The sequence below is a fragment of the Xenopus tropicalis genome, chromosome 3 (assembly GCF_000004195.4).
Source record: "Xenopus tropicalis strain Nigerian chromosome 3, UCB_Xtro_10.0, whole genome shotgun sequence".
NCBI classification, from domain to species: Eukaryota; Metazoa; Chordata; class Amphibia; order Anura; family Pipidae; genus Xenopus; species Xenopus tropicalis.
In genome coordinates this window covers 90,871,460-90,883,886 of record NC_030679.2, presented here as the reverse complement: position 1 = coordinate 90,883,886, position 12,427 = coordinate 90,871,460, and the positions used below count along the sequence as shown (strand labels likewise).

Here is a 12,427-nt window from a genome sequence, read left to right as displayed (position 1 = left end):
TCACATTTTCCTAAAGCAAATAGCAGCTTTCACTCAGCAGCCATTTTTCCTCTGATACATCCTACACACACACAGACCCTTATTCAGCATACATTTCATCAACAATGCAGGCTCACACAGGCACAACTGTCTCTGATAAAAGTTCTGCTTTGTTTGAGCACTGTAATGGTAAAGCTGAGCTCAGGAGAAAAAAACTGAATCAGACAGCTAGAGCTGAGTTTCTATGGGAACCAGCAATGCCATCTCTTTATTGGCTGCTAGACTGGGGGCGTGTTTAGTAATCTGAGCTTAGAACAACTGAGCATGCCCACAAGCCAACAGCCAAAGCAAATTCCTGAGGGAGGGGGCCGAGTGGGTTACAGGAGGAGAAGGAAATCTAAGTGATTAAGGGGGTGTTGCAGCCTTACTATTAACCCCTGTTCACTGATTACATTTTTGTGTGTGGGGTTTACATGTCCTTTAAGGCCACTATGATTCATTCTGGACTTGTTTTCATTGAAGAGATTGTTAAAAAAACAAAACAAAACAAAAAAAACCTTTAAACAACTGTATAGTACAGCCTGAATCAAACATAACCATACAGGTCAGCTAGTTAAAACATAAATATAACAGAAGTTTGATTATATTAAATACTATTATATGGGGTGAAATGTAGCAATATATGGATAATTGTTTGACTGTGTTTGTGTTTTGATTGTATCAAAATGATCTTTGTACATGAATTATATGGCAATAATATGTTGTATCAAAAAGATATGTGCTGTGCTTATACCTGTTGCTTTATGTTACATAGAGCCACTGGAATGACCTAAGAATTATTGATTGTCAGTGGACTCTGGCACTCTCTGTAACTTTTATTTGTCATGCGTGTATGCACGACCTTTGCATAGTTTTTCATTAAGATTGGTTCCATTACTGTGCAAGAAGGGTTCTTGGCATGATGAATTTGATTGTAATACTGAGTTGTTGCCTAGCTCGCAAAGTATTCTGTGTGATATTCTCATTCTGCCTAAGCTCCATCCTGGCCATTTTATCTGCAATACAAGCAAAGTCGTTTTTGTTTTCTATTCTTGCAGTAATGCATCAGTAGAATTAACTAGATAAAAAGTGACACTGTTGAAAACGGTTTCATTTTGCTAGCAGGTCATGCCATTAGCAACTTTTGTCAGCTGTACCTAAAATAATATAGGTGACTTCTATCCATTGCATTGGAAATTTCATTCAAAATCTTTAAGTAAATCCTTCAAGCAATGGCATGTAGGCAGTTTAGATAATTATGATGTATTAGAACTAGGATGATAAAAACACCACCATGGCTGACACTTCCCTTTCTCTTAAAGGGGTGGTCCACCATTAATTGATCTTTTAGTATGTTATAGAATGGACAATTCTTGGCAACTTTTATTTTTTACTTTTTTACTTTCCTCTTCCGACTCTCTCCAGCTTTCAAATTGGGGTCACCGGCCAAGTAGCCAAAAATATATTGCCCTATGAGGCTACAATTTTACAATGTATTTACTGTTACTTTTAAATACTTATTTTTCTATTCAGACCCTCTCTAATCCATATTCCTTTCTCTCATTTATACCACTGCCTGGTTGCTAAGGTAATTTGGACCCCAGCAACCCCAAACTGAAGAGCTGCTGAACAAAAAGCTCAATAATTAAAAAAAAATAATAATAAAATAATAAAAAGACCAATTGCAAATTGTCTTCAACATACAAAAAGTTATTTTAAAGGTGAACAACCCCTACTACTGTCCTAGACACACTTTATTTCTGGCATCATTTGCAAACACTTGACTTACTACAGCATGTAGTAGAATGGAATGGAAACAGAATGGACAGTCATTGTCCATCACAATAATGGAAAGAGAATGCTAGCAGGTAAGGGTGTTAGCAGCAGTCTTCCCTAGACAGAGTACCTGTACAGAATTACCGGTGTCTCGTAAGGCTAATGCTACACGGGGCTAATCTTGGCCTTCAGAAAAACACAGGCTGAGAATCAGCATTTTATCTTGGTGCAGGCACATGTAGCGGATATTGGCGCTCAAACGCAAGAGTTACTTTTCCACAGACCGAGATCATCCTCTGCGTGGCAATTAGCCTTACCCTTACCCCAATAATAAGTGTATTCTTTGTTTGTTTTACTTTCAGATGTGCTTCACGAATGCAAGAAGAAACATAGAAGAACAAAGTGGCACTTAGCCTATACTCTGATTAACAACCCAGTGCTGATCCTAAGCCGGAAACAACGTGACTGCTCTTCTAGCTCTTTGCCCCTAAGGCAGGAAATGTTAGATAGAATAAGGATTTCTGCTGTTCATTCCCGTTGCCACAAGCAAGCACTGGCAGACAAAGGCACGAAGGCACCAACAAGAAGAGACAGTTTGGGAGATGGCGATCAGATCTGAATATTCCTAATATGAGCAGACAATGAGATAAAACTTGCATAACTGACAGACAGTTGCAGTAATTATAAACTTGTCTGGTACTTGAAGACTATAGTGCAAGTTGCATTTTTAATGTGGTTGGTATAGAGATGACAGGTGGAGGAGAAAAAATATAACAGAATGGCCAGTGGTTATACAGATAGGCAAAGTAAAGACATTTGTATTTAAATTATGTTTTTTAAAATAAAATAAAAAACAAGGTTTTCTAAATCACTCTCTATTAATGAAAGCTCAATTCTTGCCCAACATCAGTGCTGCCATTTGCACATCATTCCCTTTCACAGCAATGGGTACAGTAGGAATTTCAAGTGCTTTAATCGCTATTATTTTTTTCTATAGGGAATATGTGGTAGGCAAAAGTTGCAATGTGTGCCAGGGCAGATGGCCTATGGCTCCAAGGTTTTAAATAGACACATGATTGCTAAGTTAGATATCAGTTCAATGTACTGTCCTCTTTGATTCAATGGTAACACACCCCTCAGATAAAGCCTTAAACTGGACATAGCTTAAAGGAGACATATCCTATAAAAAATATGAATGTTCCAGTGAATTATACTCCTCTAGATATAGAAGGATTGTGCTTAAAAAGTTGTGTTTCTGACTGTTTTATTGAGAAATTCCACAAAAACCCCACTAGCCCCGCCCATCTGTTCCACTTCCTGCTGGCTGAGTTCTCTGGATGTGCTGGGGAGCCGGTGGCCCTCCGTACCCTGCACTGTAGGATAGGAACCAATCAGCAGCTAGGCTGACCTGATAGGGAACTGAAGCCTGTCTGTGCTTGTGTGAGTGCAGGGCTGTGATTGGCTCTCCCCTTCCTACTGTGCTTCTGGCAGGGACCGTTAGGACACGCCCACTCTTCATTTCACACTGGAGGGAGAAGTGATACGATCTATAGGGAGCTCCAATAAATGGGCCATTGTTACAGATAGGATTAATGTTTAGCCCAAAGGGAAACCAGCACCTTATATTATTCATAATTGCCTACAAAATTAGGGTTTTTCCCATTTATCTAATATGTCTCCTTTAAGGACAAAGGCACATGTTACGTATAAGCCTGCAGATAAATGCAGGTTGACAATCTGCTTGAGCGCTTTAAAACCTTCTAATTGTGCCTGCACCCAAAAGTACTAAATCTCCCTGGGTTCAGGCACACTCATCCCATATCTTCCAACTAACTCGAGAATTGGGGCTCGTTGCCTTCCACTAAGGGTGGCATCAAGCCAGTGTGGCATTACTTGCAGACAGAAGCAAAGTCTGCAGTGGAACTTTGCCAAATTCTCCAGGATAAAGAAAGAAACAGGGACCCCAAGGGCCAAAACCAGGCTATTTCCATATCTAGACAAGCCATTGTTTAGATACTGAAAATGTCACTTTTTAAGTTTTATACTATCACATTTATTCAATGGATATTTCAAAATCAAATTAACCCTTAATAACATAATAAATAATTAGCTTTTTAAGTATTGGACCACAAATTTTAATCTTTGCAAAGCTAAAAAATATATAAATACATCAAGGATGGTATTTTTTTCCAGAAAAGGTGGCCTCTTTTCTACTATTAAAAGAGTGCTGTCATGCCTTTGGATCATTTAAACTATAATGCACTGACCTGTAGGCAAAGTGCCTCCTCCAATAACAAGCAGATTAGCCATTATATGTACGTATGTAGGTTTATTTATATAGTGAATAAAGCACCACCTATTGTAAAATATATGGATATTATAAATCACAGAGGAGTTCAGCTGAGTGCTTTTATATAGGCCATGGAACTCTGAGGTGACTTCTATATATCCTCATATTTTTTACAACTGGGGTTACTTTATCTATTATGATATAAAAGTTTTAGTAAGTCATGAAAAGAACTTATGTCACTAAGCTCCGATTATAACTGATGACATCACTAAGCACTGTTTATAAGCATATAATTTACAGGATATTCATGGCTCTTGTGTATTATATAGTGTTACTAGTATACTCAGTGCTGGACCTGTTATCCAGAAACCCATAATCTAGAACAGTGCTGTCCAACTGGCGGCCCGAGACCCCCCCTCTGTGTGGCCCCTCACCTGTCTGGCTGCTTTGGTGGCTTACCTTTGAGTAAGCTTTAAATGGTATCAGTACTGAGATTAACTGGCCTCCTGCATTGCTCACACCTCAGATTCAGGCTGTAATCCCCCTGTATTGTTTAAAAATGTAATCCCCTGTTATGTTCACACCTTTTAATCCCTACATTGTTCATCCCCTGCAGTGTTCACACCTCAGGCTCGGGCTGTAATCATCCCCATTGTTCACCTGTTACATACCTCCCAACCCTCCCGATATTTATGGCAGTTCCCGCTGTCCCGGATTTATTTTTAGATGTCCCGCTTCTCAGCATTGCCATTTAATTGATTGCTGTGCCTGCTCTGCTCTGGAAAAAAAGCCCGCCCCCTTAACTCTTGACTCTCCCCTGCTACCTCAAGCTCACAGATTTACCTTGATGTTTAATTGTCCTGGGAGGAGCATTTGTGACAGGAAAGGGTCAACTATCGGCATTGGCTCCGCATCCCTCTACTGCTCACCGGGTCAGGGGCTGAGGGTGCCTGTGTCTTTTATCAGGCAGAAGACGCTGCTGTCTTTATTTGTGTGCTGGGCAGTTTCACCTTTCCACCCCTAACATATACAGTGGAGGAAATAATTATTTGACCCCTCACTGATTTTGTAAGTTTGTCCAATGACAAAGAAATGAAAAGTCTCAGAACAGTATCATTTCAATGGTAGGTTTATTTTAACAGTGGCAGATAGCACATCAAAAGGAAAATCGAAAAAATAACTTTAAATAAAAGATAGCAACTGATTTGCATTTCATTGAGTGAAATAAGTTTTTGAACCCCTACCAACCATTAAGAGTTCTGGCTCCCACAGAGTGGTTAGACACTTCTACTCAATTAGTCAACCTCATTAAGGACACCTGTCTTAACTAGTCACCTGTATAAAAGACACCTGTCCACAGAATCAATCAATCAAGCAGACTCCAAACTCTCCAACATGGGAAAGACCAAAGAGCTGTCCAAGGATGTCAGAGACAAAATTGTAGACCTGCACAAGGCTGGAATGGGCTACAAAACCATTAGCAAGAAGCTGGGAGAGAAGGTGACAACTGTTGGTGCGATTGTTCGAAAATGGAAGGAGCACAAAATGACCATCAATCGACCTCGCTCTGGGGCTCCACGCAAGATCTCACCTCGTGGGGTGTCAATGATTCTGAGAAAGGTGAAAAAGCATCCTAGAACTACACGGGAGGAGTTAGTTAATGACCTCAAATTAGCAGGGACCACAGTCACCAAGAAAACCATTGGAAACACATTACACCGCAATGGATTAAAATCCTGCAGCGCTCGCAAGGTCCCCCTGCTCAAGAAGGCACATGTGCAGGCCCGTCTGAAGTTTGCCAATGAACACCTGAATGATTCTGTGAGTGACTGGGAGAAGGTGCTGTGGTCTGATGAGACCAAAATAGAGCTCTTTGGCATTAACTCAACTCGCTGTGTTTGGAGGAAGAAAAATGCTGCCTATGACCCCCAAAACACCGTCCCCACCGTCAAGCATGGGGGTGGAAACATTTTGCTTTGGGGGTGTTTTTCTGCTAAGGGCACAGGACAACTTATTCGCATTAATGGGAAAATGGACGGAGTCATGTATCGTGAAATCCTGAACGACAACCTCCTTCCCTTTGCCAGGAAACTGAAAATGGGTCGTGGATGGGTGTTCCAGCACGACAATGACCCAAAACATACAGCAAAGGCAACAAAGGAGTGACTCAAGAAGAAGCACATTAAGGTCATGGAGTGGCCTAGTCAGTCTCCGGACCTTAATCCAATAGAAAACCTATGGAGGGAGCTCAAGCTCAGAGTTGCACAGAGACAGCCTCGAAACCTTAGGGATTTAGAGATGATCTGCAAAGAGGAGTGGACCAAAATTCCTCCTAAAATGTGCGCAAACTTGGTCATCAATTACAAGAAACGTTTGACCTCTGTGCTTGCAAACAAGGGTTTTTCCACTAAGTATTAAGTCTTTTTTTGTTAGAGGGTTCAAAAACTTATTTCACTCAATGAAATGCAAATCAGTTGCTATCTTTTATTTAAAGTTATTTTTTCGATTTTCATTTTGATGTGCTATCTGCCACTGTTAAAATAAACCTACCATTGAAATGATACTGTTCTGAGACTTTTCATTTCTTTGTCATTGGACAAACTTACAAAATCAGTGAGGGGTCAAATAATTATTTCCTCCACTGTATCTCTCACTCCCGGGAATTTCTGGCAGAGCACAGCATGCAGGGGAAGAGGTATCACTTGTTCATAAAATATAGCAGACATTTAAAAGGGGCCCTTATAAGTCTTGGAACCTTAGGCTGGCCTTGTTAATATGGCTAGAACTTCTAGTGGTACATTAATATTGTTTTGCTTTCAACTGATTAAGAATGGAAGGAAATAACAAATTTATGTACCACTGGAATTAGCCCTGTTTATAACTTTGAAAAATGCACAGAACTGTTGGCATGTCTGAAGTTGATATGCCCTTTATCAGTTTCATTTATTAATTTTACTGGCATGTCTGGGGTTAATATGCCCTTTATCAATTTAATGTAGTCATACTGGCACCTTTGAAGTTAACATGTCCTTTATTCTTTTTATTTAGTGATTATACTGGCACATCTGGGGCATGTAAAGTGGGTGTGGCATGAAGCGTGGTCCCAAAGCAGGTGTGGCCAAAACATTTTTGTCGCACTACCGGCGTCATATATTTTTGTCCCTCTTTCTCTTAATGAAATGTTGGGAGGTATGTGTTCACACCTCAGACACTGTAGGTACTGCCTGAATATGCTGCCTGTATGGCACACACAGGGAGCATAGGGTAGGCAGATTATGGCACATAGGCAGCATAGGGCAGGGAGGGTATGGCACAAATAGGTAGGGCAGGCAGAGTATTGCACACACAGGCAGCATAGGGCAGGGAGGGTATGGCACACACAGGCAGCATAGCGCAGGCAGAGCATGGCACACACAGGCAGCATAGGGCAGGTAGAGTGTGGCACACACAGGCAGCATAGGGCAGGTAGAGTGTGGCGCACACACAGGCAACATAGGACAGGCAGAGTATGGCATACACAGGCAGCATAGGACAGTCAGAGTATGGCACACACAGGCAGGGTAGTGCAGGAAGAGTATGGCACACACAGGCAGGGTAGTGCAGGCAGAGTATGGCACACACAGGCAGGGTAGTGCAGGCAGAGTATGGCACACACAGGCAGCAGTTGGAAATAGCCATTAAATGGTCCCTAAGGTGTGTAATTATGTGCTGGGGGTTGCTGTGCTATCCACAGGGGAGCAGAAGGCATATGGATTTAAGGGTATATCTTAATATGACATCTCCTATAGAATCCATTTTAATCAAATAATTCTAATTTTTAAAAAGTATTTCTCTTTTCTTTGTAATAATGAAATTATTTATGTTTGATCCATTAAGATATTATGACTCATTATGGGAGGCAAACAATCCAATTTGGTTTATTTATTGTTTAAATTATTTTTTAGTAGACTTAAATACTGGAGATCCAAATTATGGAAACATCCCTTATCCAGAAAGCCCCAGGTTCCTGATCATTTTGTGTAACAGGTCTAAAACCTGTACAATAAAATTAGAAACAGGGAGGACAAACCTTGCAATAAATAGATAAAAATGTAAAGGTGTATAAAAACCTTGGATTTCATCAACAAGGAAGGAAAGCTAGAGCTTCCATCTTAATGCAAGAAATTAAAGCTGCACAGTGAAAATGCCTGTTTATTAGTAATAAAGCCAACTGGAGCAAGGTCTGCCCACAGTGTATTGCATGTGTAGATAATTCCTTATTGCAGTTATTTCAGGCTCTCACAGGAAGATATTCTCTAATTTTGATAATGCAAAGTTGTATTATTACTAACCTATGAACATGTCAGATAAAAGTAGTGATACTGGAGGACAAACAGCAGAAGTAAGATGTTTATTGGCTTGCCCAAGCTGTTTGCATGAATTAAAGGGGCAGTATATTTTGTATATTGCAAATGCATGCTGATTAGGAAATGTTTACTATTTAGGCCAATATATTTTTTTAAGACGGCCATACGAGGCCTAACAAAAACTGCAGATGAGCATTGCTAATATGAACCAGAAGGTGCCTGCTTGAGCCCATACAGCAGAAGTGACGGTGATAGCTGGCACAAGGAAAGCAGTGTCGGAGAATGCTTTCCTGTACGCCTGTACACTTGGTGTGCCCCCTTCTCCCACAAAAGTTCCATTCATAAGTAATGTGTATGCATTGCAAGTTGTGATTGCAGCATCTGAGCATACCTAGGCCCAAGGAGCCAAGTACAAATTTATGTTCAGAACACCCTCCATTAACCATATACTTCACCATCTTCACTAATTCTTATCTTATGGGTCAAAATCCAAAGGTGGGTTCCCAGTTATTGGTGTATGGGTCAACAAAGGGCCAGCTCTACCCCACTCTCCCAAACTGAACCCTGCCAAGTCGGACATGCAGTAATTACTTATATACCCTATGACACTGCCTCAGGGCAGCACATAGTGCACAACTGCCCCTGCCCCTCTGACATTACTAGGAGGGGGCTGGACTGAGTATATAAATTAAATGTGGGAGGTTGAGCAGAGAAGTTTGTTTTATGGGGCAGGGGAGGAGGACATAAGAGCCCAATGAGGATGATCCTGATCCTCAATCGGCCCAAATCCACCTTACCTGCAAGTAAACCAAAGAGTATTGGGCGGGCCATGCAACCCTAGTCCCCATAATTTCCTTTATAAAGATAAGTTTTCTGCTACCATAGTCATTAAAAACAGGGTCAGACTGGGGGGTTCAGGGCCCACCAGATCTGCCGCCCCAGGGGCCATGGAGGTGCCCCCGGCGGCCATGTCCCCTGCACCCCCTAACCCCCCACAGGCAAGGTCGGACTGGGCACCCTGCCTAGACACCGGGAAAAAAAACAATGAGCCCCGGCGGCCCAGACCGACCCATGTCAGCGCTCCCCTGCTCGCAGGTGTCCTGCCCCTGATGCGTTTAACTTACGTGCGATCAGGGTAGGATGTCGGGCAGTGGCTGGGGCCTCTGTGGCTGGGGTTAGGAGACGCGATGGGGGCTCCTTGAGGGGTGCGGGACCTCGGTGGGCCCTTCACCCCCAAGTCCAACCCCGCCAGCAGGGGCCCCGCTGAGCCTCCCTTACCCTTTTTCATCATAGACTAAGTCCCAATTTTTATTACAAATAAATAGCCTGCATATAACAGAAAACGTATAAATAATAAAGGAACATTTAAGATATTCTAATGTCTTAAAAAAAACATTTGCCCACATGCCGTGCCATTGTTATTTCACAATGCCGTGACTCGGATTCGAACCGAGGTTGCTGCGGCCACAACGCAGAGTACTAACCACTATACGATCACGGCGCGCTACTTGGGCTCCAGAGAAGGTTCATTCATAAATAGCCAAGTAACCTAAAGAGGCCGTGACGTCACCCACGTTTAATTCATCACTTTGGGGCACAGTTTGTTGCACCAAAAAACAAACATTTATGTCACTGCAATGTAAGAGCAGCCTAGAAGCACAACTGCAGCAGCCAATTCCTGAAACACAAAGTGCCCACCACTCTGTATCTATGAAACGCCACATTTACCCATACTAAATACACGCCTATACCTCACAGCGCAACGCTTATTTTATAAATACGGCCACAAACATTTTTATTCAGGCTACAGCTTAAGTATGAGTAGTAAATTGCGCACAGCTGTCTGGTGGCCATAAGCAGGCCAACCTAGGCATACAGCCTTTCAAAATAAAGTACAATATTTTAAAATATTAATTTTCAAATAAAGAAATACCATGTTAAAAATGGAAGCCCCCATGCCGTGCCATTGTTATCTCACAATGCCGTGACTCGGATTCGAACCGAGGTTGCTGCGGCCACAACGCAGAGTACTAACCACTATACGATCACGGCGCGCTACTGGGCTTCGCGGAGGGTGCGGCTTTCTCTCTTGCTCCTGTGCAAACTATTCGTCTAACGTCACCACGTGGGCGGAGAGAGCGTATCCCTTGCCTCTCTCTCTCTCTTGATTTTCAGACCTAAAGACGGGAAGTTCCGGTTGAGTTGTTGAAGTGCAGGGTTGGCAGTAAAGCTGTGCGGGGGTGACTTTACCCGATGCTAGCGCTGTGGGCATATTGAGTTACAATTATAGGCAACATGTGACTTGATTAATTGCACCTTTCTTCTAAAAGTGCGTGGAAATAAACCAGCAGTTCGAATCGAGTTCAGTTTTCGTTTCCCTTCGCTGTGGTGCCTGGCGCTGCCGGCAGTGTGTCGGTATAAGTAAATTAGCCGCTGTAGTAACGGGGTTCCTGTGTAGGCCAGGGTGTCTCATTTGCGGCTGGAGCTGTTGGATTATTACCAAGTATAACGGTGCTGTCATTCCGATCGCTTGTGAATGAGTAGTTCCAGTACAGTGTGTGCAATGTAAATGCGCTGGGAAATAAAAGGTACTGGTTAGGGTTTCTGGATGTAACAAACAAAATAATAATAATTCTAGTAAGGTTAGGCCAGTGTGTAAATTGGTATGTTAATACACATTAAGATCTGCTCGCTTGGCGAGATCTTCTCCCTATATCCTCACCTACGGGGTGGGGAATTTAGGCTAATTTGGCCAACTGAATTTTTTAACCTGCCCAATCGATATCTGTCCAATTTCAGGCCAGATATCGGTCAGGCAGGCCAGTCATTGTTTCCCCTACACAGGCCGATAAACTGCTGAATCGCTCCAAGGGACCGATATCGGCAGCTACAATCAGCCCAGGTATGACCACCTTTAGTCCTTCCCTAGTAGCACATGAAGCATTCTGATTACAGCTGTCATCTGGTGGGTACCAGTAATGTACTGAACACCACTGTTTGTCAGTGCTAAATGTTATATAATGACAAGCGCCTCAGGCTGATGCACATGGAGCTGTGACACAATGACCGCCATGCAAAAATGTGTGTCACTACGCCACGTCGTTCGAGACAAGTCCAATTTATTGTGCGCATGTTGAACAGAGATGTGATGACTGGTCATCAAGGTACAAAAATCACGGGGGCGATAATAAACCGTATCAGTGCATGTATGGCCAGCTTTAGGTTTTCCAATTTTAATCAGCAAGAAATCCTGTTAAGTACATTTAATATAATGTCACACCAACAGTAACCAGTTTCCATCATACTGTAACACCTGGTGTATGCTGAGTATGGCACAACAACATAGATAACTTTATTCTTTTGGGTTACCATGGGTTTTTGAGAATGCTGGGACCGTCAGAACACCTACATTACCGCTATTAATATTAATCAGGAGGTGTGGCAGACATCTCATTCCTTCTTATAAATTATTTTTGAAAGCTCTATGCTTCTTGTAGGGTGCAGCAGAAATATCACCAGGACTGCATTATGTCAAGCTTTCATTTATTTATTCATCACTGAATTGCAGCAATAAATGACTGATAGACTTATCTATGAATAAGAAACACAGTCTGCTTGCAGTTCTCTGAATTCTCTGGAAGTTATTATGCAAGTCCCTCATTATCACTTGGAGTAAATCAACTTTTATATTTTAAGGACCAGTTACACCATAATGTGTAAACATATTTACTGTTAAAGTTTGTATGTGTCCACTCAACAATCTCAAATAAACAATTTTTGTCAATAAACGCCCTATTTCATATGAGATGTTTTTGTAGAAAGCACTGAATGTCACTGAATAGCTATCTCCCTTGTTTTCTATAGATCGTATCTGTTATTTGCTATTTAAGGGCTCTGGCACACGGGGAAATTAGTCGCCCGCGACAAAACTCCCTGTTCGCGGGTGACTAATCTCCCCGAGTTGCCATGACCCGCCATCCCACCGGCGAACATGTAA

General features: G+C 42.1%; 1 protein-coding gene, 1 long non-coding RNA gene and 2 other non-coding genes across 4 annotated transcripts in view; 1 reads left to right on the top strand and 3 right to left on the bottom strand.

Moving 5' to 3' along the window:
• LOC108644495 (stimulated by retinoic acid gene 6 protein-like) overlaps nt 1-2,665 on the top strand; it is a 32,632-nt gene extending 29,967 nt beyond the window's left edge. Inside the window, exon 18 of the mRNA XM_018092385.2 lies at nt 2,157-2,665. Within this exon, the coding sequence (XP_017947874.2) occupies nt 2,157-2,413 (257 nt within the window). The 3' untranslated portion in view covers nt 2,414-2,665. The remainder of the gene's footprint in view (nt 1-2,156) is intronic.
• LOC116409756 overlaps nt 1-10,520 on the bottom strand; it is a 44,400-nt gene extending 33,880 nt beyond the window's left edge. The window contains exon 1 of the long non-coding RNA XR_004222018.1: nt 10,364-10,520. This is a non-coding gene — a long non-coding RNA (uncharacterized LOC116409756). The remainder of the gene's footprint in view (nt 1-10,363) is intronic.
• trnah-gug lies at nt 9,860-9,931 on the bottom strand. The gene has a single exon. It is a non-coding gene; the product is annotated as a tRNA-His (tRNA).
• trnah-gug lies at nt 10,411-10,482 on the bottom strand. The gene has a single exon. It is a non-coding gene; the product is annotated as a tRNA-His (tRNA).
• Nucleotides 10,521-12,427: the final 1,907 nt, after the last annotated feature.